We start from the raw sequence: 27,914 nt of genomic DNA on the forward strand, positions 1-27,914 counted from the left end.
ACCCAGTAAAGGAATCCGAAGGATTATAGCAGTACTTTATATTATTGCTACTTCAGAAATTTAGGCCTGTTGTTGCACACATACATAGGACTAAGTAACAGCGAAGCGCTTAAAGATCGTCACGTCTTTTAGAGATTATAGGAAGACGCCGTTTCTTATTTGGCTCCTCGTGTAACTTGTTCTGCAAATCACTAATTTGTTTAATTCTTCGTGGTAGTACTTCTTTTGTGTTATGAGTGACGCGTTTACGTGCGAGAAACAGTAGCAGAATGACGCGGAGGGGACAGAACGACCTCGGGCCGGGATTTGAAGACCAAAACCTTTAGATTAATCGCGCTATGGCACAAGTCAAGTCTGGCCACGTTTTCATTCGCTCAAACAACTAAATTCTGCTTTTGATGCTCCTCCATTGCATCAAATAGGCTCATGAGGCTCATGTAGTCAGATCATGCTCAGCTGGCGACTGTGTTGAAGTTCAAGAATAAAATACTACAACAAACTTCATCTAGAGGACAAAAATAAATGATCTATTAAAATCCAACGAACTATGTCCGTCAACAAATCAAGAGCTATAAATGTTCCTTTCCTTGTAGGTCGACCTCACTGCCGGTGAAAGTAACACGGAAAGGACCGAGGATCGCGCATTTTTTAAAACGCCGTGCACGCGCAACGGTTCAAAGGACACTTCTGAAACCGCAGGATTTCTGCTTGACGCCCTCACGCAAAGATAAACATATTTAATTTATGCGCATGCGCGTGGGCCGGGTCGTTGTTTTTCTTCGCTTTCAACAAGCATTCGCTTCTCATTGGTCCATGGCGCGACGTACAGAAGGCTCAGCAAATAAGAGCGTTTGTTGTGGGGGGAGGAAGGAGCCACTGGCAGAAGTGTTGCACGGTGCATCGGACGGGTTTCAGGTGTACTTGCGTGCTGCGTCACTTCCAGGATAGGGAGGGGGGGGTCTGGGTGACAACTGATCAACAATAACAAAATCATAGTGAGCTGGAGGTAGGGGTGAGTTTTAATTCAAATACTGTTTTGCGAAACTCTCCGAACGTGACCGCATTGTTGAGGTTTAGCTTCTAGAATGCTGCTCTTTTGTTTAGTGACACCTGCAAATGTTGTCCTGGCCGGTGTGGACAGTTGGGGTCACGGAGCTCATCTTGGGGGACCGTCACCGTGTGTCTGTCTCAGATCCTGCCTTGTTGTGTAGGGCTGCCCGCTGCTGCTGCCTGTGTGTGTGTGTCCGTCCGCTCTGGCTCTGCCTCTGCCTCTGCCTCCATCTCATCTGACCAGTAACACACAGCGTCTCGATAGCGAGCATCGCCGGCACAACTGGGACGAGTTTGCCCGAATTTAATCGAAAACGGTGCGAGATGCTCTCATTCATGTTCGCTTGAGACTAATTTTGTTCCACACCGAAAGCTGCCAAAGCTCATAATGAAATGAATGAGCGGCCGTATCGGCGTTATTCATCAGTCAGTGTGTCAATGTTGCACTGACGGTGCGGTGTGTAGAGTCAGCACAGCAGTGCCAGTGCAGGTGTGTGTGTGAGAGAGAGAGAGAGAGAGAGCTTCGGAATGAGCGTCTCCACTGGAACTGCTGTCTTTGTGCGTTTTTATCTATTTATTTTTTTCTCCCCTTCTTTTTTCCCCCCTCCCCTTTGGACGAGGATCAGACTGTCCGACCCCTGGACCAAAAAAAAAAAAAAAAAAAAAAAAAAAAAAGAAAAAAGTAGAGTTGGCCAAATGAAAACAAACGCTCTTCTTGCAGTCTAGCGGCCATTTTCTCCGCGTTGAAAAGCGTTTTCATCCTTGTACCCTCAATAACACAGGTCAGATGCATAAATTATTATTCTTATATATTAATCTCTGTTTGTCGTGATTAAATTACCAGTGTGTATTGTCAACAGGAATGGTATGGTTCACATATGACTGAAAAGGACATGATCATGATTCAGAAGCGACAGTTACTTTGTTTGTTACAGTTAATATCCATAGTTGCAACTAATGAAACGCAGCTTTAGAAATCTTGGCAAATACATGAATTACTTATTCTAAGTCGAGTATATGGCTGAAGAAAGAGGAGACGCATGCAGCTGTTCTCTGAAAGTGACCTACTTCATTTAACTTAATTCTCCTTCTGAGCTCAATTACTGACCTTCTGAGAAATCAGATTAGGACTTTTTTTTTTTTTTTTCCCCCCCCTTCTGAATGCTTCAATTTAACACACATGACATGCACGATATATTATAATAAACTACAATACATATCTGTAGTAATGGTTACTCCATTGCCATATACTTACTGTACTTAGTCATTTAGCTTACTCCCTTCTCCAGAGTGATTTACAGTGTTAAAATACTTACTACTGTTTCCCCAATTATACAACTGGGTAATTTTTACTGGAGCAATTTATGGTAAGTAAGTACCTTGCTCTACAGCTACAGTACAGTAGGTTATTTTTATTTTCTTTACTGTATGATAGAGATCTTCAGCAACATGGGAGAATTTGCTGTAAAATTGGCTTCATGTAGTCAAAATAAAATAAAGTACAGGTGCTCTGTAGCTATAGTACTACAGCTGGAGGTGGAATTTGAACCAGTGATCTTTGGCTCCATTCATTGCAGCAGTTTTAACCACTATGTTACCAGCTGCCCCTGTCTTTCTGGACAAATTGTATTTTTTTTCAGTGTAGCTTTTGGCAGTGATACTTTTTGTTTACATTTGTAAACAAAGAAATATATTTTTACAGGAAAATAGGTTTTGCAGATAAAACATCTTTAGCACTTCCTCATTTTCAGCTAACTTCCATGGATTTCATTGGCTGTTGCTGTTCCCGAAACCAATGAGAGAAACTTACTGTTAACCAATAGCATCGCCTCCTCACTGGCACTTATGGATTTGATTGGTTATAGTTGACTGTTTGGATTTTAGTTAAACTTGATCTGTTTTACCATAGGGGGCGCGGTGGCGTAGTGGGTTGGACCGGGTCCTACTCTCCGGTGGGTCTGGGGTTCGAGTCCCGCTTGGGGTGCCTTGCGACGGACTGGCGTCCCGTCCTGGGTGTGTCCCCTCCCCCTCCGGCCTTACGCCCTGTGTTGCCGGGTGGGCTCCGGTTACCCGCGACCCCGTATGGGACAAGCGGTTCTGAAGGTGCTTGTTTGTTTGTTTGTTTGTTTGTTTTACCATAAACCAGCAACACCTATTTACAATCAGCTGTCTTCTGCAGAATACATTTTACCTTTGTTGGGTGCCAGTCACAGCTTTGTCCTGGGTTGAGAACTCTGGAGGAATTGCTAGGGTAGTTAGGTTTAGGGTGGAAGTCTATGGCCTCTTACTCATTCCGTATTTGTATCTTTTTTTAAATATCCCCCCCATAATCGCCTAATTCATTTGGCATTTACCCAACATATTTGTGTAGTGCAACTTGCAGTAATTTCTCAGTTTACAGAGTATAGCTTTTATAGTGGATCACTTAAAGGTAAGAGCATTCCTTCAAGGCAACAGAGCAGGAGCAGAATTCAAAATGTCAACTTTTAGGGTATAAGCAATCATACATAACTTCATTACCGACTGTCCAGTGGGCAAGGATGTGTCATGGACTGTTATAGACATGTGTAAAGCACCTAACCAATGAGCAGCGAGTAATACTGTAGAGGCTTGACATTACTCTGTACAGTGGGATCAATTAGTTTAGTGTTGACCAGTTAAAGGTCCGTTTTGTATTGCCTTTATTGACAATCTAGTTTATTCATGGGCAGAAAAGAGGCCAGAAGTCCTGGGAAAGTACACACACCCTGTCTGAAACCGCTTGTCCCATAGGGGGTCAGGGGAGCCGGAGCCTAACCTGGCAACACAGGGTGTAAGGCTGGAGGGGGCACACCCAGGACGGGAGGCCAGTCCGTCATAAAGCACCCCAAGTGGGACTTGAACCCCAAACCCACCGGAGAGCGGGACCCAGTTCAACCCACTGCGCCACCAGACCCCCTAGAAAAGTAATTTAAAATAAATATGTTGAATAAGTTAATGTAACTTAGAGCACAAGTAGGACAGTCGTAAACAGTGATGGGGTGGTTGTATCTGTTCTGCAAATCTGTAAGATAAACAAAAGATATTGACATTGGTCAAGGAGACAATCACAGTCACAGCCAGACATACGCTCTGGTCTAGTGTGTTAAGATTGACTCATCTCTATGCTAGATTCTAAGCACAGTAACCCTCCTTCTAGTAGAAATTTTCAAAGAGTGCTTTCTTCCATGTAACTTGAAAGTTTGCTGTATAGTACATTTTAACAGAAAAGAATAACAATACAAACATACCTGTAGTATGAACAAACACTGTCTGCATAAGGCACGTAGACCGTCATGGTCACAGCTATGCATACTTTGCAACACAATGATATCTCTTCAGTACAGATTCAGGAGTTCAACTTTAAAGAATGTGCCCTCATTACAATTTTCTCATGTGGTTTGTTAGTTCCAGAATGCACGCAGCCTTTAATAATCATGGGTATAAAACGTCACCCATCCTGCTTGAAAAAGCAAGAAGGACACTGGCAACTTGGAAGGAGTTACAGGTCTTCATGGGAAATTATGGTCACTGTGCATGTGACATTATCAAAAGCACTCCATAGACCTGGTCTGAATGAAAGAGTGACAAGAGAAAAGCCACTCTTTGATGGCCCAACACAAAATCTTGTTTGTTTTGCTTAAAGGCAACTTCTAAACGTTTGGGCTGGAATGCAAAGTAGTGAAAACCCAGCATGTCTTTCCATCCAAAGAGCACTATTCCTCCAGTAAAGTGTGGTTGTGGCAGCTGTTGTGGCGATGTTTTCTCCTTAGCTGAAACTGAGGCACATGGAAGGACAGAAGGGAAGAAGGATGGTGCAGAATAACAAGCGAATTCTTGAAGAAAGTGTGCAGCCCACTGCAAAGTTCAAAGCTGAAGATTGTTCATCTTTCAACGTAATGACTCGGTGTGCACTGCCAAAGTAACCATGCAGTTGCTGAAGGAGAGGAAAATAAATGTTTTTGAGTGCCTTAGTCAGAACCCCAGCCTAAGTCCTATGGACAATCCTTAGAATGATGTGAAGAGGGCAGTCCATCAACGGCCACCATGCACTTTGAGCTTGAATGATTCTATAACAAGAATAGGCTAATGTTTCTCCCTCTTGGTGTGCAGAGCTGGTGAGATATTCACACAGACTCAAGGCTGTAATTCAAGTGAATTGCTACTTCCACCAAGTATTAAGGCCCCCCAAGTTATTTAATCCAGTTATTCAGCTTTTTGATTTTACTTAGTTTTTTGCAGGTAGTTAGCAACATCCAAGAATTTTTTTTTTTTTTTTTTTTTTTTTTTAAAGGCTGTAGGGCAATAAAAGAAGCATTGTAATTGGGGCTTTTGACTTTATACACGTAATTTGTTTCAAAAAATTAGAATAGAACAGTTTCAGAATTAAACTTAACGTTACAATATGTACAATAAATAGATAGCTCTGTATAATAGATCTTGTGTCTCATCTCATGTTAAAGGAATTTGTCCCAAATGTGTCTAATTTTTGTCATAGTGTCAAAACAACTTAGGTTGAAGCATTTGAAGTAGTGTTTATTAAAAAAATTAACTGTAGGACGGTATCTTCACTAGCGGCGAGCGTCATGCTGCAGTTTTATTGTACCTGATGAGAGTACTTAAAGGAGTGCAAAACTTCACCCTAACTTGATTTAAAAAAAAAATAAATAATATTTTAACAATCTGTACATAAGCACTTCTAAGAGGCAGAAATAATTTTTTTTTTAAAACATACTGGAAAAACGCGCACTTGCTCTCGTGTTCCCATAGAGAACGAGAATCGGCTACTGGGTGCTTAGACCAAAAGAAAGTGATGGGGACAAACATACCCACTTCTCTAGTGTAGGGTTATGGTGTGGGGCCTCTGTATCCTGGAGGCAGGGTACACCCCAGACATGCCACCATACATCTCAGTGTTTAAATTTGAAAACCCTATAACTTACTACATTAAAACTAGTTTACAATAAGTAAAAATGTGTCATCTCCACAAACTCTCATTCAGTGTATTATTCACATATGTATTTCCAGTCTTCATTAACTTGAGGCTGTTTTGAACTTGCGTACACTGTGACTAAAAGCTTAATGAAACTGATGTCCTTCAGTTTTTTTTTTTTGACAGGTTTGGTTGTGTAAAAATCTTGGATATAGCTACAGTAAAACATAATTTGTAATTCTTTACATTTTAACATTTTCTCTTAAATTCAAGCTACACGAATATTCAGAGACCTCCTGTGAAATGATTGAAAATAAAAATACTTTGTCTTCACAAACCACCGTTGAACACTGATTGTTGACCCATTCGTCCCATAAGCATGTGCAGCATTTGTCATTAATCACTGACACTCAGGAACACCAAATCCAAGCTGTGAACTGGGAGAAAAAATAAAGTGCACTCGCTCCTATTTTTCTTCCATTCTGAGTACGTTTTGCTTCAAACTAATGGCTGCATGTGGAAACGCAGTTCATTTTGGCTGTGCAGTTATAAGTAGTTTTATGAAATAGGAGAGCCCTTTAGGGAGAAACTTGCAAACTTCACATAGACTGATCCAGATTTGTGTGCTGCCATGAACTCGAAGGGCAAAATAAAAAAAAAAAAAAAAGTAATAAAGAAACAATAACGTAAGATAAATTGTGAGCAACAAAGGAAAAGAAAAGGGAGCATTAAAATGTGTTATTTATAAGTTTATTTTAAACACATGGGTTTTAAGGCTGGATTTAAAGGTGACCAGAGCGGTGATGTTATTTTGGACTGTATTTTGGGTGAGATTTTCCCAGTGTTTAGAGTTTTGCATGTTTCAAGAGGAATGAAATGGGTGAAGCTTTTGTGGATTGGGAGCACATCGTTTTTCTCGTTTAATTTAATGGTATTGATATATGTCAGTCCGCGAAACGTGAACACTATGCTGTGCAAATGTTTGACACTAGATGTTCTTCCTTTGATCGTGAGATTAAGGCTTTTATTTATACCTGTGTAAGGGTGTTTGTATTTTTAAAGCTGTTTTATTACAGTTGCTTGTGTGTGTGGCAGCATGCATACAGCAGCACTGAGGGAAGAGGGAGGAAGAAGAATATCCCCATCACATTTTACTTAAACCTTCCCAGGCAGTAGAAGGTTGTACAACACTGCTAGAGAAGATCCAGCCATTCCCTGTATTCAAGTCCATCACTGCTGTCCCTCACCAGCTACTGTTCTGTAAATCCTATCAAAAACAAAATTTTCACATCCTCAACCCTGCTCTCTGAAAGCTTCCCAGTGATTTAAATAACTTTGATAATTGTTTCATATTTCTAGTTTATTTCTGCAAGGACTAAATGGACCCAGGTTTTTATCCCACCTTCTACTGTAATAGCCTTGATTGTGCTACTTGTTCTGAATTACTCCATGTTGCCTTACACTAAGCATACTTAACTTCATGTACATATTTAAATTAATTTATTCTGTTCAGTATTTTTCTTATATGTTCCCATGAGTGTTTATTCTGTGTTTGTTTGTTGTCATATTGACTAACTACTCTGAACTGATAAGCAGAAACGAGAGTTGTGTTGTGAGCAAGCACCTGTGCGAGGTACGTGTGTGATTGACGTGTGTTTGTGTTAGGTGTCCGGATTGTGCAATAAAGTAAAATGACCACATGACAGGTATAAATGGCACAGTACTGAACTGTAAGCCCATTGTAAAAAACAAAAGTGTATAAATTCTCATAAGATGTCATAAGCAGGTTTTGAAAATACACAACCCCATTTTATATAAGGGATGGATGAACTTCACTAGGTTTTTTTTTTTTTTTTTGACCTTATAATTTATGAGATTTTTTGCTTGAGTAGTTTTTTTAAGAAAGGAAAAAGTAATATTCTTCTGTAATTATTTGTAACTGCTCTAACCACCTCTGATCAGAAGTTCAAAAAAGCTTAATAAGACAGACCTCCCAGAATTTAGTTTAGCTGTAATACATGAAATACTGTATAAGATTTAAATTTTAATCCTATTAACTTTGAGCTACTGTTCCTGAGTCCTGATTGTTGGCTTTTCGTGTGTACTGTTTCTCATCCTGTAATTGATCAGGAGCCTGCACAATCACCATGTATAAGCTGTATTTACTGTGAAAATGATTTGAATTAATAAGGAATGAGCTGTTCTGTATCTGTCAGCTTGGCACGCAAACACAGATCATGTTTGTTGCACTGTATTTACACGTATTTAGCCGACTCTGTTCTCCAAAGCACCTTATGGTAACATCCCTATTTATAAAAGGTCATTCCCACACTGCCCACCCATACCCAAACAGAAATAAGAGAAAATACGTGAAAAGGGTGTACTTAAAGTAAATGAATGCACTGACTACTGTTTGTATCTTTGAAAATGTGTAATTCACCTGTTCATAAACTGAGGCACCGGTGTGAGACGGAAAGGCAGCAATAGGGGGCACTGTGCGGTACAGCCACTGGGTGTATTTGTACAGTGTTCCATCGTGAGTTTACTCAACCGCAAGAGCATCCTTCACTCACACTGTTTTCGATGCGTGTATGTATTGTGAAGCTGCCTTTTTTCTGACATCAATCTAAAAATAAAAAAGCCTAAAGGTGCATTAAGCTTTTTAGTTCTTTTGAAGGGTTATCTGGAAGAATATTATTAGTAATGTCATTTATTTTTTTTAATAATAGATCTAAGCTGTAAGGGGCAGCACGGTGGCACAGAGAGTAGCGCTGCTGTCTCACAGCGCCTGGGCAGTGCGAGAGGATGTGGGTTAGTCCCCCGTTCGGTCTGTGTGGAGTTTGTATGTTCTCTACGTGGGTTTCCTCTGGGTGCTCTGGTTTCCTCCCACAGTCCAAAGACATGCTGTTCAGGTTCCCCATAGTGTGTGCGTGACACAGCAAGTGTGTTCCACTGATGTATGGATGAGTGACCCATTGTAAGCAGTGTATCTAGCAGTGTAAATGACCTTGGTGAATAAGGTGAGTGGGCTGATAACACTACATAGAGTTCATTGGAAGTCGCTTTGGAGAAAAGCATCTGCTAAGTAAATAAATGTAAATTTACTTATTGCCTTCTAAATAAACACAAACAAAAATGACTACACATCTTTCACTGACACTGAAATAATTCCTCCTAGTTCCCTGAGCCTTACTAATAAACAAGATGCAAAAACTTGTGAAAAAAGAGAAATGCTCAAGGTTATCTTGAAAAGAATTTTTTTTTGGAGTGTACTTCATATATACTAAAAATAGAAATATCGACAAAATGTTTATTTTTAGTCAAATCCATTCTAACAAAACTGCTGTTTAAAACAGTTTCTAAATCCTAGCTTGTATGTTTTAGTTGCCGATGTGGAAAAAATTTTCATCCATGTTTCAGACTTTTTCAACCTTTTGACGAGCAAAGATAATTCAGGCTGAAACTACAGATACTAGAGCAATATGGAACTGTTAACTGTTGCAAAGCTGGGATTCTCCAGAGGTCAGTCATGGTGGAAGAGTGAGTGAAAAAATAAGATTAGTGTACACATTTTCTATTCAGTTAATCAAGGCAAACCAAATTGTTGTAGTCCAGCAATTCCTGATATACCTCAGTTTGCTTAATAATGCCGTGGAAGTTGCGTCTCATAAATGATTCTGGGCGATGATTCCCTGATTTTCGATCTTAGTTTCAATAAACCGATAATGTACGTTATATTTTTTGTTCTTTTCTCATAGTTTAATTTGCTCCCTTGCCTCAGGGGAAAATCCCTGTACAACAACTGAATGTCTTGAACAGAACAACTGTGTGTTGCCATGATAATAGTTTTATTTGATAGAACCAACACACCTTTCTGTGAGTATCTGGTTTTTAATTAGTTCTATAAAAACTACGTGATCTTCCCTGCATTTGTGAAACGTTTCCAATCTACGGTTTGATGACAGTAAGCTTTTGCACAAAGTTGCCCACTGTTTACCTTCTTTGGCAAGTCTCTACATTCAGTATGGGTTGTTTGGTAACGGCTCCTCTTTGGTCTCTGACGAAAGGTGAAACTGGAAAGACTGAATATCAGAGGCTCACAGTGACACCTACTTCAGTAGGACTTTGCAGTTGGGGTGAAAGATGGCTGTCTGTGCTGGTTGCCTTGAGCCAGAGTGGCGAAAGTCCAGTTCAGTTTTAACAAGTTATGGAAAGATGCCTCTTGAGCCTGATAGCGGGGTGAACCTGATAGGCCTGATCATTGACGGGCGTCGGGGGGGTTCCTTTTCTTTTGAGTTACTTTTTTGGTATTCTGAGGATCACATTTGGAGTTAAAAGTCAAATATTTCTGAATGATCCTAAGTTCTTCGAAAGTATGTTTCTTGTATGCCCGTTATCCTACCCAAATTCACTACCAAACAAATGAACATTTACATCTACATTTATTTATTTAGCAGACGCTTTTGTCCAAAGCAACTTCCAATGAACTCTATGTAGTGTTATCAGATCACACACCTTATTCGCCGTGGTGACTTACACTGCTAGATACACTACTTACAATGGGTCACTCATCCATACATCAGTGCAACACACTCTCTCTGTCACTCACCCACAGGCAGAATATCTTTGTAAATTTGATTAATGGCTTCCCTACAACATAATTTTTCTAAGTCTTGGTGTGCTTTTGTTTTTAGGCCAAGAGTATCACCGGAGCTCTCAAAGTGGAACGGACAAAGCTGCAGGTACTGCAAGAATCCCCGTTCTCATCCATGAAAAACACAAACTTTCAACACAAGCAGATTAAGGTTCACATGCTTTAGTGACACCAACATGTCCTCCAATGTCCAGAAAATGTCAAGTCAGCTCGAGTGTTTCGGGGGAAAGTTCTTTGCTATGATTTCATGCAATAAACCAGTCGACTAATAAAATGTAATCAGCTATATTGGTAATAACTGGAAGATTCATTACTGAATGCTTTCATCATCGATAAGTCGGGAACAACAGGACTGTCATACGCGCAGCACATTTTCTCTGCTGTGGACGCAGGACATTGTATGACTTTCAGATGTGTTGATGCCACAGCGCCGTGGATGTGACACTTCCGCAGGTGCTGCGGTGCTTCCGTGAGACACGTGTCTGTCCTTGTCGCTTAGCTGTGCTCTCAGACTGCCACGTTGTGCCTCACTGCTTAGACAGCCCGCTTCAGAGGGAACCACGGAGGGGTCAGAGGTCACAGCCACATTCTGCAGCTCCCCTGTCACAGGGTGAGGCGACACTCACCTATGACTGTTTGTAGAGGAGCAGGAGAGCATAAATGTAGGTTGTACAATTATTATTTACTGTTATGTTGCTATAATCCCAACTGAGTGTAGTACTGAATGTTGTATTGTACATTAGTAATTTCTACTAAAATCAGCAATAAACCCACCATATTAAAATTGTATGACTTCTAAATGGTGGAAGTATGGCTAAAATGCAATTGCCTGACCCAGGTGTGTAAGTGGTATGTGGGCAGTGAATGGAGGACAGGTATCAAAGGCAGGACCTTGGGTCTTTCTTCAACATGTTTCTCATACGAAGGGACAGCAGGCAGACTGCGACTGTGGGACCACAGGACCGGGACGCTGCTCCGCTTGCAGGTGAGAGCGCACCTCATCATCGTTCCTGTGTGGTGACACCACTGACCAGGTCCAAGTAGGTCGCACTGGGTGGTCTTGTAAATTGTAGCAGGTGTTGGAGATGTAGAGGAGGTGAAATTCTCCTTAAATTTTGAGACCTCAGAGGAATGTAGTAGCTGTAAAATCAAAGAATCACAGGAGAGAGTAACACTCGGCCAGTATTATTTCACGACGCCGGGGACTCGGTCTACACGCTCGCAGGAGCTTGCAGAGAGATCCAGCTTACAGCAGTTTTTCTCGTGCTTGTATACGTTGTAAGTTACATATACACTTGATGAAAAAAGTTAATAACCACATTACACCACTTTTTTGCCAGACTATCCCACGAGCAGCACTCTTTAACATCGTGTCCATTCCCGTGAGAAAGACAAAAACACCTTTATCTCACCCACATATTATATGACCCAGTGTTTAACCCTTTCACCTTCTCTATTATACTTCTTATCCTAAAGCAACAAGGCACATCTGCAGTGCAGGGTGTTCTTGCGCAGCAGTTCTATACGCTCCATAGGTTCCTATCTATCAAGAGAGGACGCCCCTCATCCTAGGCCTTTAAACTAGAGAAATGGTTGCAACATTGATTTTTTTTTTTTTCTCTTCTCTCTAACAGGAACAATAGTTACAGCAAGGGGGAAATTGCCAAGGAATGCAAAAATGTAGCTGTTGATTTATATACTACATATTGTTTTAGGTGTAATTTGCTTAATTCTTCCATCATCAGTTTGCACGTTATACACGAAATGCTTTAGCCCCCTTTGTCCTTCAGTTTGGAGATAATTTGTATTTCATTATGTCATTGAATGAGCCTTTTCTTTTCCTAGATTCTTTCCATTGTAGTATGATTTTTATTTTGATTGCTGCGATGTAAAGAATAGTAGACGGAATTGCCATACTGAGATGCCACCAGCGGAACTTCGGTGGTTTTTAATTGGATGTCTTGCCTGTCTCTCCTGAGTAGAGCTGGGACATTCCAAGCAGCGTACAATGTTGTTTTTTCTGGAGAGACAAAGACTTTCTTTTGATGGCAGTGACATGTCGGAGAACATTTAAAGTCTACTCACTTGATGGCACGGCAAGCAGTGTCTTTGGTGGTGAAGTACAGATGAGGGATCTCTTGCCTCTGTTGTTTGACTTCCCTGTCCTATTTAGCTGTTTACTCTGTCCATTTTCCTTCACCCATCTAATACAGACAACAGAGATGTCATGACAGACTGTGCTATGGATCCCTGTGGAGATGAAGGTCGCACCTTCTTGGAGGCGATCAGTGAGAAATACAGCCCAGATAACTTCCCGTATCGTCGGGGGCCTGGCCCAGGGGTTTTGGTAGTAGTACCATCCGGCCCACAGGGCTCACCCATGAAAGGTGAGATGGTGAGATCTAGCCACCTTGGCAGCATCGGATGAATCCAGTACAATGAGGCTCATTATATGGCTATGTTTGTCCTACGGACTCTGGATGAAACGGTTGAAGCTTCATGGTCTTGTTGGGACACTTTTTGAATATTCAAAGCTCCCCCTTATCTGAGAGAGCCCATGTTAAATAGAAGGTTTACTGGATGTATGGGCTGCACAGTTTTTGTTGTGTGGCATTGTGAGGGCACAGTATGCATCAAGATCTGAGAGAGCTTTGCAATTTTAAAGAGAAGTGAATTTTGGTTGTATGTCCTTATGTACTGCCTATAATATTAAGTGCTTTGATGGGTACTTAATATTATTCACAAGAAACCATGAGTGTTTGGCTGTTTTGTTCTTCCTTCTTTGCCCAAACCCAGATCGCCTGAACTTACCCAGTGTTCTGGTGCTGAATGGGTGCGGGATAAGCCGGGCTGGTGATGAGGGTGAGATTTCGGCTTTCTGCGCACATGTGGTGGAGCTAGACCTTTCCCACAATAAATTGCAGGACTGGCAAGAGGTGGGTGTTTGACCCTTTAATGCTCACAAACGCTCAAACTATCCACTTTCAACCAGCAGGTGACCTAGTAGTTATGGACAGGTATTGTGGTCAAAAAGTTGCTGTTTCAAGCCTCAGGCTCTGTTGTTGCTGCATAGTTGTCTAAGTTCTTTCATCTCTGCTTTGGAAAAAATCCAAACATAAAGTCTAATTTGTATGTGTCATATAATTAGTTCAGAGGTGAACTGCAGTCATTTCCTTCAAACTTGCCATAATGCCAGCTGTTACCTGTAACTACAGATCAGCAAGATTGTGTCCAACATCCCAAACCTGGAATTCCTGAACTTGAGCTCCAATCCGCTGAGCGAGTCACCGCTGGACACCAGCTGCGCCGAGGCCTTTGTCAGAGTGCGGCGGCTGGTCCTCAATAACACCCGTGTTTCTTGGGAGACTGTGCATACCTTCACAAGGGAGATCCCCGAGTAAGTCATGCTGCTTGCCACATGGATGGGGATTCTAGGGAATACGAATTTTATGGAACACAAAGATGAACAGGTCAAAGGTGGCCAACTAGAAATTTGAGTTTCTTTGAGTTGGCACTGGAAGATAGTAGTTAGTTTAAGGACCTGGTTAAGGGGCACTGTAGGCTTTACAGACAGATGTAAACAGCTTGTGTAAGTCATTTTCAGTAGGCAACATGTGCAAGTGTTAGATTGGTTAAGCCCTGGTCCACAGCCCAGCCACAAAGATAACACAGGGAGGGATGCCCACTGTTGCGTTTCAACCATAGATAACACTAAGCAAGGAGGGCAACAAGGGAGATTGTCACTTCCTTCCCAGGGAATGAATCAACATTCTGCTTTACCCGTCCTTGCAGGCTGGAGGAGCTCTTCCTGTGCCTTAATGAGTATGAGGAGGTGACACCCTCAGTATCACCTTGCCCGTCACTGCGTCTGCTGCACATCACTGACAACAACCTGCAGGACTGGTGTGAGGTCCGCAAGTTTGGCCCCATGTTCCCTGGCCTGGATACGCTGGTCATGGCCAACAACAATCTTTCCTCCATTGAGGACTCCGGGGAAGCCCTGCGCCGGCTCTTCCCCAACCTGCGAAGCATCAATCTGCACAACTCAGGTAGCTGTGTACCTGGCCTTTAGTTCTCCTCCAAGCAGAAAGCCAGATCAGTATGCATCCGAGTGTTCATGTGGTTCTTCATTATGTTGTTGCGTTTTAATGACAGAGTTCTTCAGTTGCAGTGTGTAGCATTTAATTTCACAGTATGCTGGCAAGCCTTTAGGATCAAATATGATCCTAAACGTCTTTGCATAGTCTTTGAAAATTGATAACAAACTGCACTAATAGGCCAGTTGACACTTCCAGAGTGTCTGGGAGGAATGAGCATGTCCCCAATCCCTCTGAAGTAATTGCACAGTGAGGTAGTGTTTCCTGAGGCTGGATGTAGCCAAGGAGGAAGAGGTGTATTCCCACCTGCCCGCAAGGCCTCATTGGAGGCAGGGAGCCTGCGCCATCACCCTGCCTTGCTGCTCTAATGAACCTGAAAGGAGAGGAGATGAGTGAGCTGATAGCAGCAGCTTTTCTCACCAAATTACCTCCTTTCACATAGATTTTGGTGTGTGGGTGGGATGTTGGCTGGTTGAAAATGGTACAAAATCTCACCCCAGCCCCACTGCACCTTAAAGAAGTTTTTGCAGAAATAAGATCCATATCAAGCTGTTGTTCGGAATCTTATCTATCTCTTTTGCCATTCTTTTAATCCGTGTCCTATCAGCTTCTCTGTATTCTCAGGATAAGTACTTACATGGGCATAGCCTCCGTCCTTAAAAGAAGAATCTAACAAAAGATTCTGTGAAACACACCTCAGTTGATGAACATGAGCCCAAATCACACAATCCCATTGCCTTTGCCCAGGGTCAGATGCTACCGGATAAATCAGTTATGCGGAGCGGAATATTTATTTTTTAAAAAGTAATGACACGCTTATTACTCATTTAATCCTTGATTTTTTTTGTAGCTGCTCCATATTTTTATTCTGTCAGTTGATTTTTTTTTTTTTTTTTTAATCCAGCAGACATAACTATTCTTTCTTATACTTTAATAGGAGCAATCTTACCAGTCCATGAAACTTGAACATCTGAGATTGGTTGGCATAGATTTTCACATATTCATACATTTAAAAGTACTGTACATAGAAATTTATACCACAGTGCCTTAAAGTTCTTAAAGGTGTAAAACCTTTGTTTTTCAAGATCATAATGCCTTAAACTAGTTTTTGGTGCTTCTTAAGTTGTGTGATTTAATTAATGTAAGAGTTTACTTTTATTCTTCTGTGCCTAAATTGCATCCAAATGTATCATTTCATGCAAAAATTAATTTAAAAAATAACACCAATAAATAATGGGATCACAATTGGTTGAGAACATGTTCTTGATTCTTGTGTCATCATGTAGGTCGTCATAGCTACTTAATTGCCGCTTGTTGCCGTGGGCAACTGCACTTTTCAGCGCAAAGTAGTTTAAACGAATGGAATTAATGGACGGCTTAAAGTTTTTACATTTCTAGACACTAAATTCCTGTTGGCCTGAGCAAATTGTTAGTGGTGCATCAGTGTTGTTGTATTGATTTCAACTTTCATGGAATTTGAGAAAAACTGAATTTGTATTGAATTTCATTGAGATAAATAAGTTCCTTAATTGTTCATAGACTGTTAGGTACAAAATCATGGAAACTGCTTAATGATCGTAGCATTTAAAAGCTCAGTGCCTTTTCAAATGAGAAACTTAATATCACATGTATTCATCAGATAAGACATTCAGTCACATACTGCTTGTATCAGTGAAGATAGCATTAGAGCTGTAGGGCAAATTCTGAAATAGCGCTTTGTGTGAGGAAAGGACAAGACTAACCTTGGGGAGTTTGGATTAGACCCTCAAGTCAAGAAGGATCTGATCACAGATATGAGCCAAGGTCTGTCTGTAATCATGTTCAGTGGAAGTCTGAGTAATGCTGCTAAACTTAAACAAACTTTCGAGTAAGGTGATGGAGGGGAGGCGCGGTGGTGCAGTGGGTTTGAGCAGGTCCTGCTCTCCGGTGGGTCTGGGGTTCGAGTCCCGCTTGGGGTGCCTTGCAACGGCGGACTAGCATCCTGTCCTGGGTGTGTCCCCTCCAGCCTTACGCCCTGTGTTGCCGGGTTAGGCTCCGGCTCCCTGCGACCCCACATGGGACAAGCGGCTTCAGACTCTGTGTGTAAGGTGATGGATAACTGACACTGTTGCTTTGGTTCACAAGCCATTAGGTTCTTGATAGCAGAGGACTTATTCCAGCATATACAACATTTTTCTTCCCAATCTTAACTGATTATGGAAGTGTTTTCTTTGAGCTTGAGCAATGAATAAACGGTACATGTTAAATACATTCAATCAAAAACTCACAAAGTGTTCTGTTGTTTTAAATCGAATTTGTAGCAGTTATCAGAAAATGTTTCCACTAGATTATAATGTAATAGGGGTGCGGTGGCGCAGTGGGTTGGACCACAGTCCTGCTTTCCGGTGGGTCTGGGGTTCGAGTCCCGCTTGGGGTGCCTTGCGACGGACTGGCGTCCCGTCCTGGGTGTGTCCCCTCCCCCTCTGGCCTTACGCCCTGTGTTACCGGGTTAGGCTCCGGTTCCCCGTGACCCCGTATGGGACAAGCGGTTCTGAAAATGTGTGTGTGTGTGTATAATGTAATATTCTTTATATGATAACTTGTGAGGTTCAATAATGGGACCAACACAGTAGCCGGAAGTGGAGGAGCATAACAGTCTGGCTTGGACACAGCGAGTGATCAGGTCCTGCAGGTACTGGGGAGCAGACGCATCAGTTGTCTTATACTTGATACAGCCAGCTACAGGAAGCCAATGAAAGAGTGAATCCCTGCATCCAGACTTTGAGCTTACCATGTTTAAGGGCATTCTTTTTTCATTAAGAATTTTCTTTGTGTGTCTCATGTGCTTTTATGACAGGACTGAACAGCTGGGAGGACATCGAGAAGCTGAATTTCTTCCCCAAGCTGGAGGAGGTGAGACTGCTGGGAATTCCGCTGCTACAGTCTTACACCAACAAAGAGCGGCGCAGCCTCATTGTTGCACAGTAAGTGTGTCGCATCTGCGGCCTTTTCCCGGTTTTTCGCAGCTCCGTTTGTAAAACGTTCAGAAGTTCAGAAGATACTTGGGAGCTGTACAGATGCTTACAGTCTGACTCATGCATTTGTATAGTGGGGCATTTCGGTTTAGAAATTTGCGTCATCTCTCTTTCCTTCCCAAAGTGAACAATATATGTTCACGCTGACTCACAGTCACACAGTCCAGTGCTCACGCAGAATGAGCTTAAGTAAGGCGTGTGTGAACACTGTACACTAAAGCTTACAGTTGGGATGTCAGATGTGATGCTCACAGTTGCGCTGTCACTGGCATGCCTTAGACATGTGCGTTTACTCTTGCGCAGGCACACAAACACATGTCCCCCTTGCAGGCTGCCGTCCGTGTCGGTTCTCAACGGGAGCAAGGTGACCGATGGGGAGAGAGAGGACGCAGAGAGGTTCTTCATCCGTTATCACCTGGACTATCCTGAGGAAGAGCTGCCTTACAGGTACAACATGCTGACACACGAGCTCCACAGTGTGCCATGTGTTTGCCCCACAAGGCCATACACTTCACTTGACTCGGTTTAGCCATCAGAGCAGCAACTATAATACCTCTGCCTGCAGACTATGAGGTGGTTTCAGAGTTTCCCCTTTTAATGTCTGTTCAGGTTCAGCAGAAGCAGCAGAACTCTGTGATACCATGGGTAGAGATTTTCCAGAAAGCTTTATACATTTATCCTTTTGTCCTTTTTCAGCTCTTACCATTACTATAGTAAAGAAAAACAAGACACTTACATGAGTTTCCATGGAATCTTGTTCAATTTTATGGGTGAAGTTTCAGAATTTGATATCAGTACATTGTGCTTTGTTCTACTGGTAAAACATTTATTTATGGTATTTTATTTATTTGTGTGTTCATATTTTTTTTTTGTTTTTATTTAATTCCATTGCTTTGCCTCTCACACAGAGCAGGGGAGGAATGCCATGTGGTTTCTCCCATGGTGGTCTATGCTGCAGCTGGGTGGCAGGCTGGTTGTCCCCACTCATTAGTCCATGATATTTCTATCTATAGCTCTGCCCTACTTACTAAGTCCCTAAAGTACAGAGAAACGAAATGTAGTGTCTTGCGACACAACAGAAAGCGATAAGGCACGTCAAGGCCTAGTTGAGCGTCTCCTCTTCAACAGGGTACTGCTATCATCCCCTTTGCCGGGAATCTTAAGAGGTGGGAAACGGGGCACCCTTCCTCACTGTGCAAATTCCACTTAACCCCAGGAGAATGCAGAGAGGGGATTTGCAGTGAGAGTGTAGTCCCTGATTGGGGAATCTAACCTTTGGGAGACAATGTGGCCAGTCTCTGGCTGCTCAATGACTCCTTTGTGAATAATACTCTGATCAGAAAGCTGATACACAAGGTGCCTGGTTGATTTTTCTCCCCCTCCACACACCCCCCATACCTCCTCCCTCTGTACGCCCCCCCAACTTTGAGATGGATTCAGCACTTTACCTATTTCCATTTGTAATCGTAGCTGACATATCCCTTCTAAAGGCATATTTGCGCAAATTGTCAGACTCATTATGACACAGATAGAGTGCCTTTTTGGACCAAGTGACAAAGGGGTTGTGCTTGGGGATTTGAAACAAGAGTTGGGCTCCTGGTGTGCATGTGGCAGAACTTGAGGGGGTTGTACGTATGCACGTCAATGCCATCACTTTCTGATCTTGCAAAGGCACATAATCAAAATCAAATGTGCTTTCGTCAAGAGCTTCACTCCTCTTTGCCTCCTTGCGGATTCCTTGTCAGATCCATTCCTGTTTTCTGCAGTTTAATGAAATCACTAAATCACTGTGCAGCATTGGCTGTGTTATTTGAGTCAAGAGTCTTAGTAGAGCTCAACTGCAGAAGTTTTCTACAGGATTATAATAGCCAGAGCTTTGAATCTCTTTTTGCCTTACCTCAGAGACACAGTGACCTCACAGCCTGTGAGGACTATTAGGACTTGTAACCACTTCGTCAGAGCATGTCTGACCCATGCCAGTGTGAGTGGCGTCAGTGTCAGTGCAGCGATGCATGCTGACTGAGCCCAGTGGCGGGTTCCCACGCAGCGATACCCTCTCCTGCTTGACCTGGTAGCCCTTCCTTGGGAGGTGACCTGTTCAGTCTCACCCAGCGCTGCAAGAACTCGCTGCATGGTTCCACAAGTCTCCCACGCAGTCTTTCTCCCTCTTTTGGACAGCCAATATCAAACAGCGTTTGACCCTTTGCCAGTTTCCCAGGTGGTGTGTAGGCAGGGCAGTAGACAGAAGCTGGCTATCCCATTTCTGACGGGTCCAGCGTGCCCTCTCCCTTTAGAGATCAGAGCCCCATAAGCGGGTTGCGAGCACTCCGACTTGCCCTCTGCTTCAGTGCAGAGTAACAAAGCAGTGATTTAACACTGACTGGTTCTGAGACCCATTTGTTAAAGAGCGTCAGTTTACTTTGAGTAACTCTAGTCCTGGACACTGTGCGGGGTTGTGTTCAGATTGACAAATATCCCATAAAGGAGACCTGTTTACACTTTGTTCTTATAATACTCATTTTGATATCGATAAATATGGACGTGTTATAAATGTGTAAAAGTCATTATCACATTCATTTATATTTTAGGAACATTTGCAGAGGTTCTGATTTATATTTAAAAATATAAGTCTAAGATGGTGTACATCAATAGTATTCCTTGAGAACAGAAGGATTTTCCTTTCAGTTTGTTTGGGCGAAAACAAGGCACAGCACCATAAAACAGTTTAATCTATCAGTCAACATCTGATTTGATTGGGAAATGACTAGAACTTAATATTGAAGGGTCATGCTGTACGTTGTCAGGATTCGTCATTTCTCTAGTACCTGAACTTTGTTTGAGATGAGTTGGTTTATAAAGTACTGAGTTATGTCCAGAGACAGGAGTGCTTATTATGACCTGTAAGGTGGGACTAGTGCAGTGCTTGTCTTTCCTTGTAGTCTCTAGGCATAGCATATCAGAAACTCATCCACAGAGAAATAAAAAATTGTTTTTAAATCCAGCATTAAGGATTTCTCTGCTTAAAATCTGAGCAGGATTTTGCAACAGGTATGAACTGTATATACTGATAGTGGAATGTCAGGTCTGTGTTGCCTGCGCATTGGCGCTGAATGTAGGACCTGCACGTAAGAGCCTGGGTTAACGGTAAAAAAGAAGAATGACATGTTGTGTGAAATTGTTAAAAAATTGGCTTGAGAGAATTCCCTATGCCTTGTAAAGACTCAGGGCTGAATTCGGACTAGTGGCTAACATTGTAGAAAGGAAGGGAAATTGCTCTGATTAATTCACCTGTTACGGTGACATTCAAAGCCGAGCCTTTATTCAACATTTTATTTAATCGTTCCTCCCTTATCTCTCTAGGCATCCTGTGGGACAGAGCGCTTTCTCACGGATGCTTTGTGGAAGGGTGGAGGGAGTTCCGAACAGAGAACTGTACCCTTTTTTGAAACTCTGAAATAAGTCCTTTCAGAGGCGGTTTCGGAAAATTGTCACACTGCTACACATGACAGGCTTCTGATTGACACGCAAAAGAGCTCAGTCTCTATAAAGGATAATTTGAACATTTATAGCCATGTCTCTATTTTTGTCTCAGATGAACCAGTTAAGATTAAATTCTGTTAAATATTCTGATAAATACACTTCATTCTATTTAGGCAAAGTAACTAAAATGAAAATTAGACAATTGTTCTGTTGATACCTTTTTTTCAGATTTACTAAATTATGCAAAATTGACCATTTTAGAAAAAGAAAAAAAAAAAATCAGTAACTCAGCTGATGTATTAGCCACAATAAAACTGTTCAGTGGACTGGAACAAAAAGGAACACACCCAAACAGACCATATAGTGGAGTGCTCCTGTTCTAGTATTAACCAGGCTGGCTGCCTGTGCCCTTCTTTTCTCAAGGTATCACTGCCTGGTTACAAAGTACGGCAAGCTGGAGCCACTGGCAGACATTGACCTGCGGCCACGCTGCCACGCCAAGGTGGATGTGCGCTTCGAGGACAAGGTGGAGCTAACAAGAATCCGGCTAGACCAGACAGTAGCTGAGCTGAAAAAGCAGCTGAGGACAGTGGTACAGCTGCCCACCACCAACATGCGCCTCTACTACATCGACAAGGAGCTGGGCTGTGCTTTTGGGCCCGAGGAGATGAAGTACAGCTCCCGCGTCCTGCACTCTTATAACATTCGTGATGGGGATGAGATCCTTGTGGTACCCAAGTCCAAGTGACCACAGAGAGATTATGTCTCTGCCCCAGCATCCCCAGCTCTCCTCCCGTCTCCAGACTGGATAGCCTCCTCCTTCCTAAGCCTACCCCACAGTCATCCGGTCCGTTCGCTCTCCATGCGCCACAGGGACCATCCTGTCAGGAATAACAGCTGACTCTCTTGACTTGCTTTGCGCCAACAAAGTGTTCTCACTAGGGCAACATGCCTCATCTTGGAAGCCCCAGTGTCTGGGAGGCAGAGTGTCCACCAACACAACACACACTTCTACACACAACACAAGTCTTTCTTACTGATCCCTGCAAGATTTTGTTTGGTGATTTTGGGCGGTTTGGTTTCCTAATTTCTTTATTCTTATTGACAGTGGCATTACCTCCTCATCTTCAAAGAGCCAGTCCATCCTCTTCCTGTGCAGGAAGCCAGGGCCGGTATGCATATGCAGACAATCTTCTGTGTTGGGCCAGCTATGCTGGACTGTGTGCTGGTGGAGCATGGCAAGATTGCATAATGCCAGGTGATTCCATCTCAGGTGTGGCTGGGGATTAGGGTGGCATCAACTGATAGAGAGGACCAAGAGATACACTTCCTGCGTGTCTGACATTTGGATCAGAACACCACCTGTCAAACTTTTTAAAAAATTTTGTTTGAGCCCTTCACCTTTTTTGCACGTGCTAATTCCCACGAAACAGATGTTTGCAGGCTTCCGACCACGTGTTGGGTTCCAAACAATTCTAGATAGGACTGAAATTAAAGTGGTTGCTAAGGTAATAGTGTCCGATCTTAGAAATAAGGTGCTTTAAAGTCCAATAATGTTTAAAAGTAAATAGACATGTTGTTGCAATGATTACACTGAAGCATTATTTTAAGAAAGGGAACTCTTTATAGAGAATGCCCATTTAATATAAAATCATGTATTGTTCAAATTCATAATCATAACGTAACTTGAGTTAAAAAGAAATTGAACAAATACAAAATTTGATATTGGAACTGCTCAGGGTTGATTCCAACATGCTGTGCATGGTTGTGATATATTGTCGCTCAACAAAGACATTGTTTTCCTTTGAGCTTGGTTAATTTGGGATTGATTGGCACTTGGTGTGAAGTGTTTTGTATAAAATGTGGACTGTTGGATGGGAAAATGGCCATATATATTTTCTTTACCAGCAAAACTGAGAAGAGAATATATTGGTCTAAACTCTTTGGTTCTGGTAATGCACAACATTAATTTTTTTGGGTGTTCCATGGTAGAGTAGTGGTGTGTTTGGTGCCGCTCACACAGCTCTCCTCCAGAAGTATATTAAGTCCAGATATATAATGTAAATAAGTGAGATCACTGTATAATTATATCCCAGGAATTGACTCTTATAATATAATGCTTGAAAAGTCTTGCATATATTTGGGATACGATCGATGGTGTCCATTAATGGCTTGAATATAGTTACCAATTTCAGGTGCCTCATTTCAACCCTCAGAAAACAAATAGTGAAGCTCTTGGAACTTCTGAGCTGAGTTGTTTAGACTGAGATTTAGACTGAGATTTGTTATAGGCAGCTTTTCCCCCAAAACATTCACCATTCTTCTCTTTTATTGTATGGGTATGAAAGAATGCAATCATTCCTTGTTTTAATGTGGTTTAAACAGAAATAATCTGTCTCGTAGAGGTGTTGTTCTAGTGGGAAATGGAGAGCCCCAACATACTGCATTTTTATGCTCCCATGGGGTACGGTTGCTGAAATGCAGATATGCTGGTGTTAAGGGACATGGAGTTTTCAAGTATAAAAGACATTTCCCTGGACATGATTGCCATCTCCTCGACCCGCAAATGGGCCCCCTCTTACCTTCCAGATGGTGAGGCCAGAGAGCACATGATACAGGGCGTCATCAGCACTGGGGCAGTGGAGGTGAGCTTGATGTTCTTGGTGTTTGGGGAGAACCACTCAGTGGGGGCACAGACAACCCTAACTGGGTGTAACACACACCGGCCCCACTGTCAAAAGGACTTCCTCAGCACTTGGGTTACAGTGGGTTCACCCAGCGGACTGTGTCCTCCGCCCACCCCCAACCTTCCAGTCATACACCGCAGTAGACATCCAACACCTTGATCTATATAGACGTTTTCTGTCAGAGAGGTGACCCGGTCCAGCACTCGTTTTGTTTCAGCCTGAGAGATCTTTCCATTCAGCACCATGTGTGCTCTGGGGTTAGTTCTCAGAGCTTGGCTGGTGAGATAACGGTTGCCATGCCAACTCAACCGTTTCCCTGGTAATGGTATTCTTGTTACCAGTTTGGGGCTACTCTTTTTGGTCATTTAATGTTGATTATGCTACAGCTGCATCACATTCCACCACAGGTCCTTTAAGATGGTGTTCTCTTGACTGAAAAAGACAATGTCAAGATCCAGTGTAATGGTGATGAAGCGTGTTCAAAAGAGAACGAAATCTTGGAACACCTGAAAGTTCTAGCTTGAAGTATTCTTTATTGGAATCAGTGCCTCTGGGGGAAAGCAGTCTTTTTGCAGCCATTTTTAAAGAAAATAAGCTGTTTGCGACAATGTCCTGCTTCAGTTTTATGGGAGAGATAAGTGTCCCGGAAAGAATATTGCCACTGCATAAAATATCAAGAGAATTAATCATTTATTAATAGTGTACATTTCATGCTATGTTTAGATTTTATATAGATTGAAAATACTATACTATACTTATAGAGCGAGACTATTCTTGTCACTTAGAATCTGATTCTGTGTTTACGTGGCACACAGTACAGTGGTAGATTTCAAAGCACCTTCTTGCCTGAGGAACAATGTCTTTTGGAATGGTCCTACTGACACTGTCAATGTGTAGCATTACTAAGGAAGGCCATGTGACAACGGGACCTGTACTGTTGTGTCAGTGTATTCATTCCTAGTATTCTGCAAGTGTGGCCATTTAGGATAAGTTATTCATTTTCAAAAATGGTGGTCCATCTGTATTATGTGTTACCATTACCTGTCACTCATGATCACAAATCAAACTCCTCTGATGCTTTTTAAGAGTGGCGTTTCCATTCTTTGTTCTGGACTAGTGGGACAAACTCTGGATGGAACCCATTACTGCCTCAACCCTTCTCTGTGATCGGGCATTAACCCTGAATGCTACATGGGGCCATGTGTATTGTGCTGATCCAGACAGCGTTTCAGAGGGCTGGAAGTCTAGGATGGCAAGGGCGGCGGAAGGGGAGGGTTCCATTTTTTAAGCATTAGAGTTTTTAGTTTAATGTTGAACAGACATTGTTGTGTTTTTTTTTTTTTTTTAAACCTTTTAATTTTTATATTTTCCTTAGTCCATCTGGGTATGAGGTATGAGATGCAGTTGCACAGTGCTTTTTGATCAGTGTGCTATCCTGTTGCCTCTATCCCTGCGTTGAAGTACATCTGCATGGTCCCTGAAAGAGAGTTCTGTATGCAACCTCCATTTCTCCGAGTTGAAACACTGGTGTTAATGTCTCTTAAGAACGTAAGCATATCTTATAGGGAAATGTGCTATAGATCAAGCTTTTACAGCAGAAGGTTTAACACCTTACCGTGGAAAGTCTTGTCCAGGAAGTGGCTGTCCTGTGAGATGGGAGGAATTCTTAGTGACGGGCAATGAAAGCTGGATGCTTTACGCAGCTTTGGTGTGGGGAACAAAAGAACACAGAAGTGGACACCAGCAGCACATACCCCAGGGTGGAAAAGCAGAAGTTGCCCATTGAAGTGTGATGAATGGAGAGGATTCAGTTAGAAAGAGACAAGGTGCTGCTGAAGAGAGATGCTGTTATTGCCTTTTATTTATCTGTTAGCACTTAAAAATTCTTGTTCAAAGGTTGGGCCAGGAAAACTGCCTGTTGCATAAAGAGGGGAAATTCTTATACTGTAATGGAAACTGTTAAAGGAGGATAGAGGAGGTGTGACCGTATGCATCCTAATTTTTTTTTTTTTCTCCTCCCAAGCTGTGGAAACTAGTCTTTATGTTCACTCATTGAATGTTTTCTGCCTGGCTATGTAAGTACTGACGAAGTGTTCCAATGTATGTGCTTGAAGAAATATATTTAAAAGGTATATACTAAAATGTGTATGGAGAAAGTGTTAGATCTGTGAAGTATGCTGTCAATTCCTCTGGTTTATGCATAGTGCAACCAGTAGGATTAAGGATTATAAGGGCCAGTGGAGAGAGCACGGGTCACCTTCTTAATGTTAGCATTGTAGAGGAACTAGTAAAGGAGTATCACTGTGAAGTGCAAGCTCCTCTAGTATTGTGAAGCATGGGTGACCAGATGCTCCACCTTCAAAGACACCATCCACCTTCTTGGTACAGCTACTCAAAATGAGCTGCATGCCATCTTTGCCTGGGTCACAATGGTCATAACCTGCCGGATGCGATACTTGCCATGAACAAAATGTTTTCAGACTTTTTTGGAGAACATTATTGACAGTGCTTAGCCAAAGAAACAATTGTTGCTGAAGTATGACATGAGCAGAGCATTTTCGAGTGATGCTTCTGCAGTTGCACAACATTTTCAGCTCACCACATTCAATATAGATTTGCCACTGTGTCCAAGATACATGGCAATTTGTGTGCTCTAGTGTCTCCTCTATGCTCACTCAATGGAAGGGAGAGGGGTCAGCACTAAAGATGCATCATATTGTTTAAAGTTATGACTGCAGAAAGCTACAGTTTGACACAATCCAAGACTGTACTACTAGTATGAGGCAGAGATGGCAAGGAGTCATATGTTCCTAAGTTGGCAGCTGTGGTCAATGCTGTAGTGTAAATCAGAAGAGCCATGAGCCCTGGAAAGTTTCTCAGCGACCCCTGACAATGAACTAATAATTTATTAAACCTTTAAGAATTTAATTTTAAACCTGATTACTCGTGTGTTGATGTTTTTTCACCGTCTATCATTTTTTCTTCCCCACCCCCCCCACTCACTTGAACTGCCATTCCTATGTAACCACTTCTAAGGACCTACACACATAACCCACCTGAACATTTGAACAACACCTGAATAAACCTATGCATTTAGATGTAAGACAGGTGACACTCAAGGTCTCATTAAAAAGGTCAACCTGTCCAAGCCTGAGAGACCCTTTAGGGTCAGCAGGTTGAAGTGACTCCCTGCTGCTTATGCCCTACCCAAAGACAGGGAAGCCTAGCCAGAAGGTATTTTGATATACCCCTGCTATTGCAGCCCTGGAGAAATGGTACAGGCTTCTGAACAAAGCCCATTGTGTAGCTTGAAAGATGGAGTTGCCTAGAAGAAGGTTTTGGTTTCCTAGGGGGAACTTATATTATGGACAAGAGGAGAGAAGTGCAGGTCCAGGCCAACTGCTGGGCAAGGGCTGAAAATGAACAACACAAATTGGGAATCAAATGATTGTCCATCCTGGACTAACAGAGCTATGCTTTTGAAAGGACAAGGGCCAGCTGTATATCTCCAACTCCAGATATGTTTTTGAATATACTTATTCCCATGGATTGCAGCAGATAAAATAATTTAGGTGATGTCATTTGAGGATATGTGCTGGATCACTTGAATACCAGTAGAGCTCACAGAGCCTTTCATAAGGTGTGTGCCTTTATATTGAAGAGATCTTCAAGTAACCATGTTCATGCAAATTCCCTGCTCCATCCAATTCCAAGTCAGGCATACTTATTCATAGCAGTTGAGGTTTCATCATTTCAGCCAAACTGTGATTAAGATAATTTCATCACTCTGCAACCTAAATACAACCAACAGGAGTCACTTTGAACACCCTGATTCCATTGCAATAATATCCCCCCTTTACACTAATGTGTCCTAACAGCCTCCATCTTTATCATGTCTTGCGCTTTTATTCTCTATTTCTCAACACTGATTGAGCATAAGATGAGCTATCTGGGAACAGAGAACCTACTACAGTAAATTAT

At 42.2% G+C, this 27,914-nt stretch overlaps 1 protein-coding gene across 8 annotated transcripts; it reads left to right on the forward strand.

Moving 5' to 3' along the window:
* Nucleotides 1-947: 947 nt before the first annotated feature.
* On the forward strand, nucleotides 948-26,915 carry tbcelb (tubulin folding cofactor E-like b). 8 transcript variants are annotated; one of them, XM_029251275.1, is made up of 11 exons: nucleotides 948-1,006; nucleotides 10,696-10,743; nucleotides 11,194-11,317; nucleotides 11,582-11,640; nucleotides 12,869-13,042; nucleotides 13,452-13,591; nucleotides 13,871-14,052; nucleotides 14,448-14,704; nucleotides 17,589-17,715; nucleotides 18,070-18,213; nucleotides 21,670-26,915. In XM_029251275.1, coding segments are annotated over exons 3-11 (1,410 nt in total). In that variant the 5' UTR covers nucleotides 948-1,006; nucleotides 10,696-10,743; nucleotides 11,194-11,315; the 3' UTR covers nucleotides 21,995-26,915. The 8 variants fall into 8 exon arrangements, with proteins under 8 accessions (XP_029107108.1, XP_029107109.1, XP_029107114.1 ...); XM_029251276.1 differs by having other exon boundaries at nucleotides 961-1,012; XM_029251281.1 differs by having other exon boundaries at nucleotides 980-1,006; nucleotides 11,194-11,265.
* The last annotated feature ends 999 nt before the right edge of the window (nucleotides 26,916-27,914 follow it).

Source organism: Scleropages formosus, chromosome 4 (genome assembly GCF_900964775.1).
Source record: "Scleropages formosus chromosome 4, fSclFor1.1, whole genome shotgun sequence".
Taxonomy (NCBI): Eukaryota; Metazoa; Chordata; class Actinopteri; order Osteoglossiformes; family Osteoglossidae; genus Scleropages; species Scleropages formosus.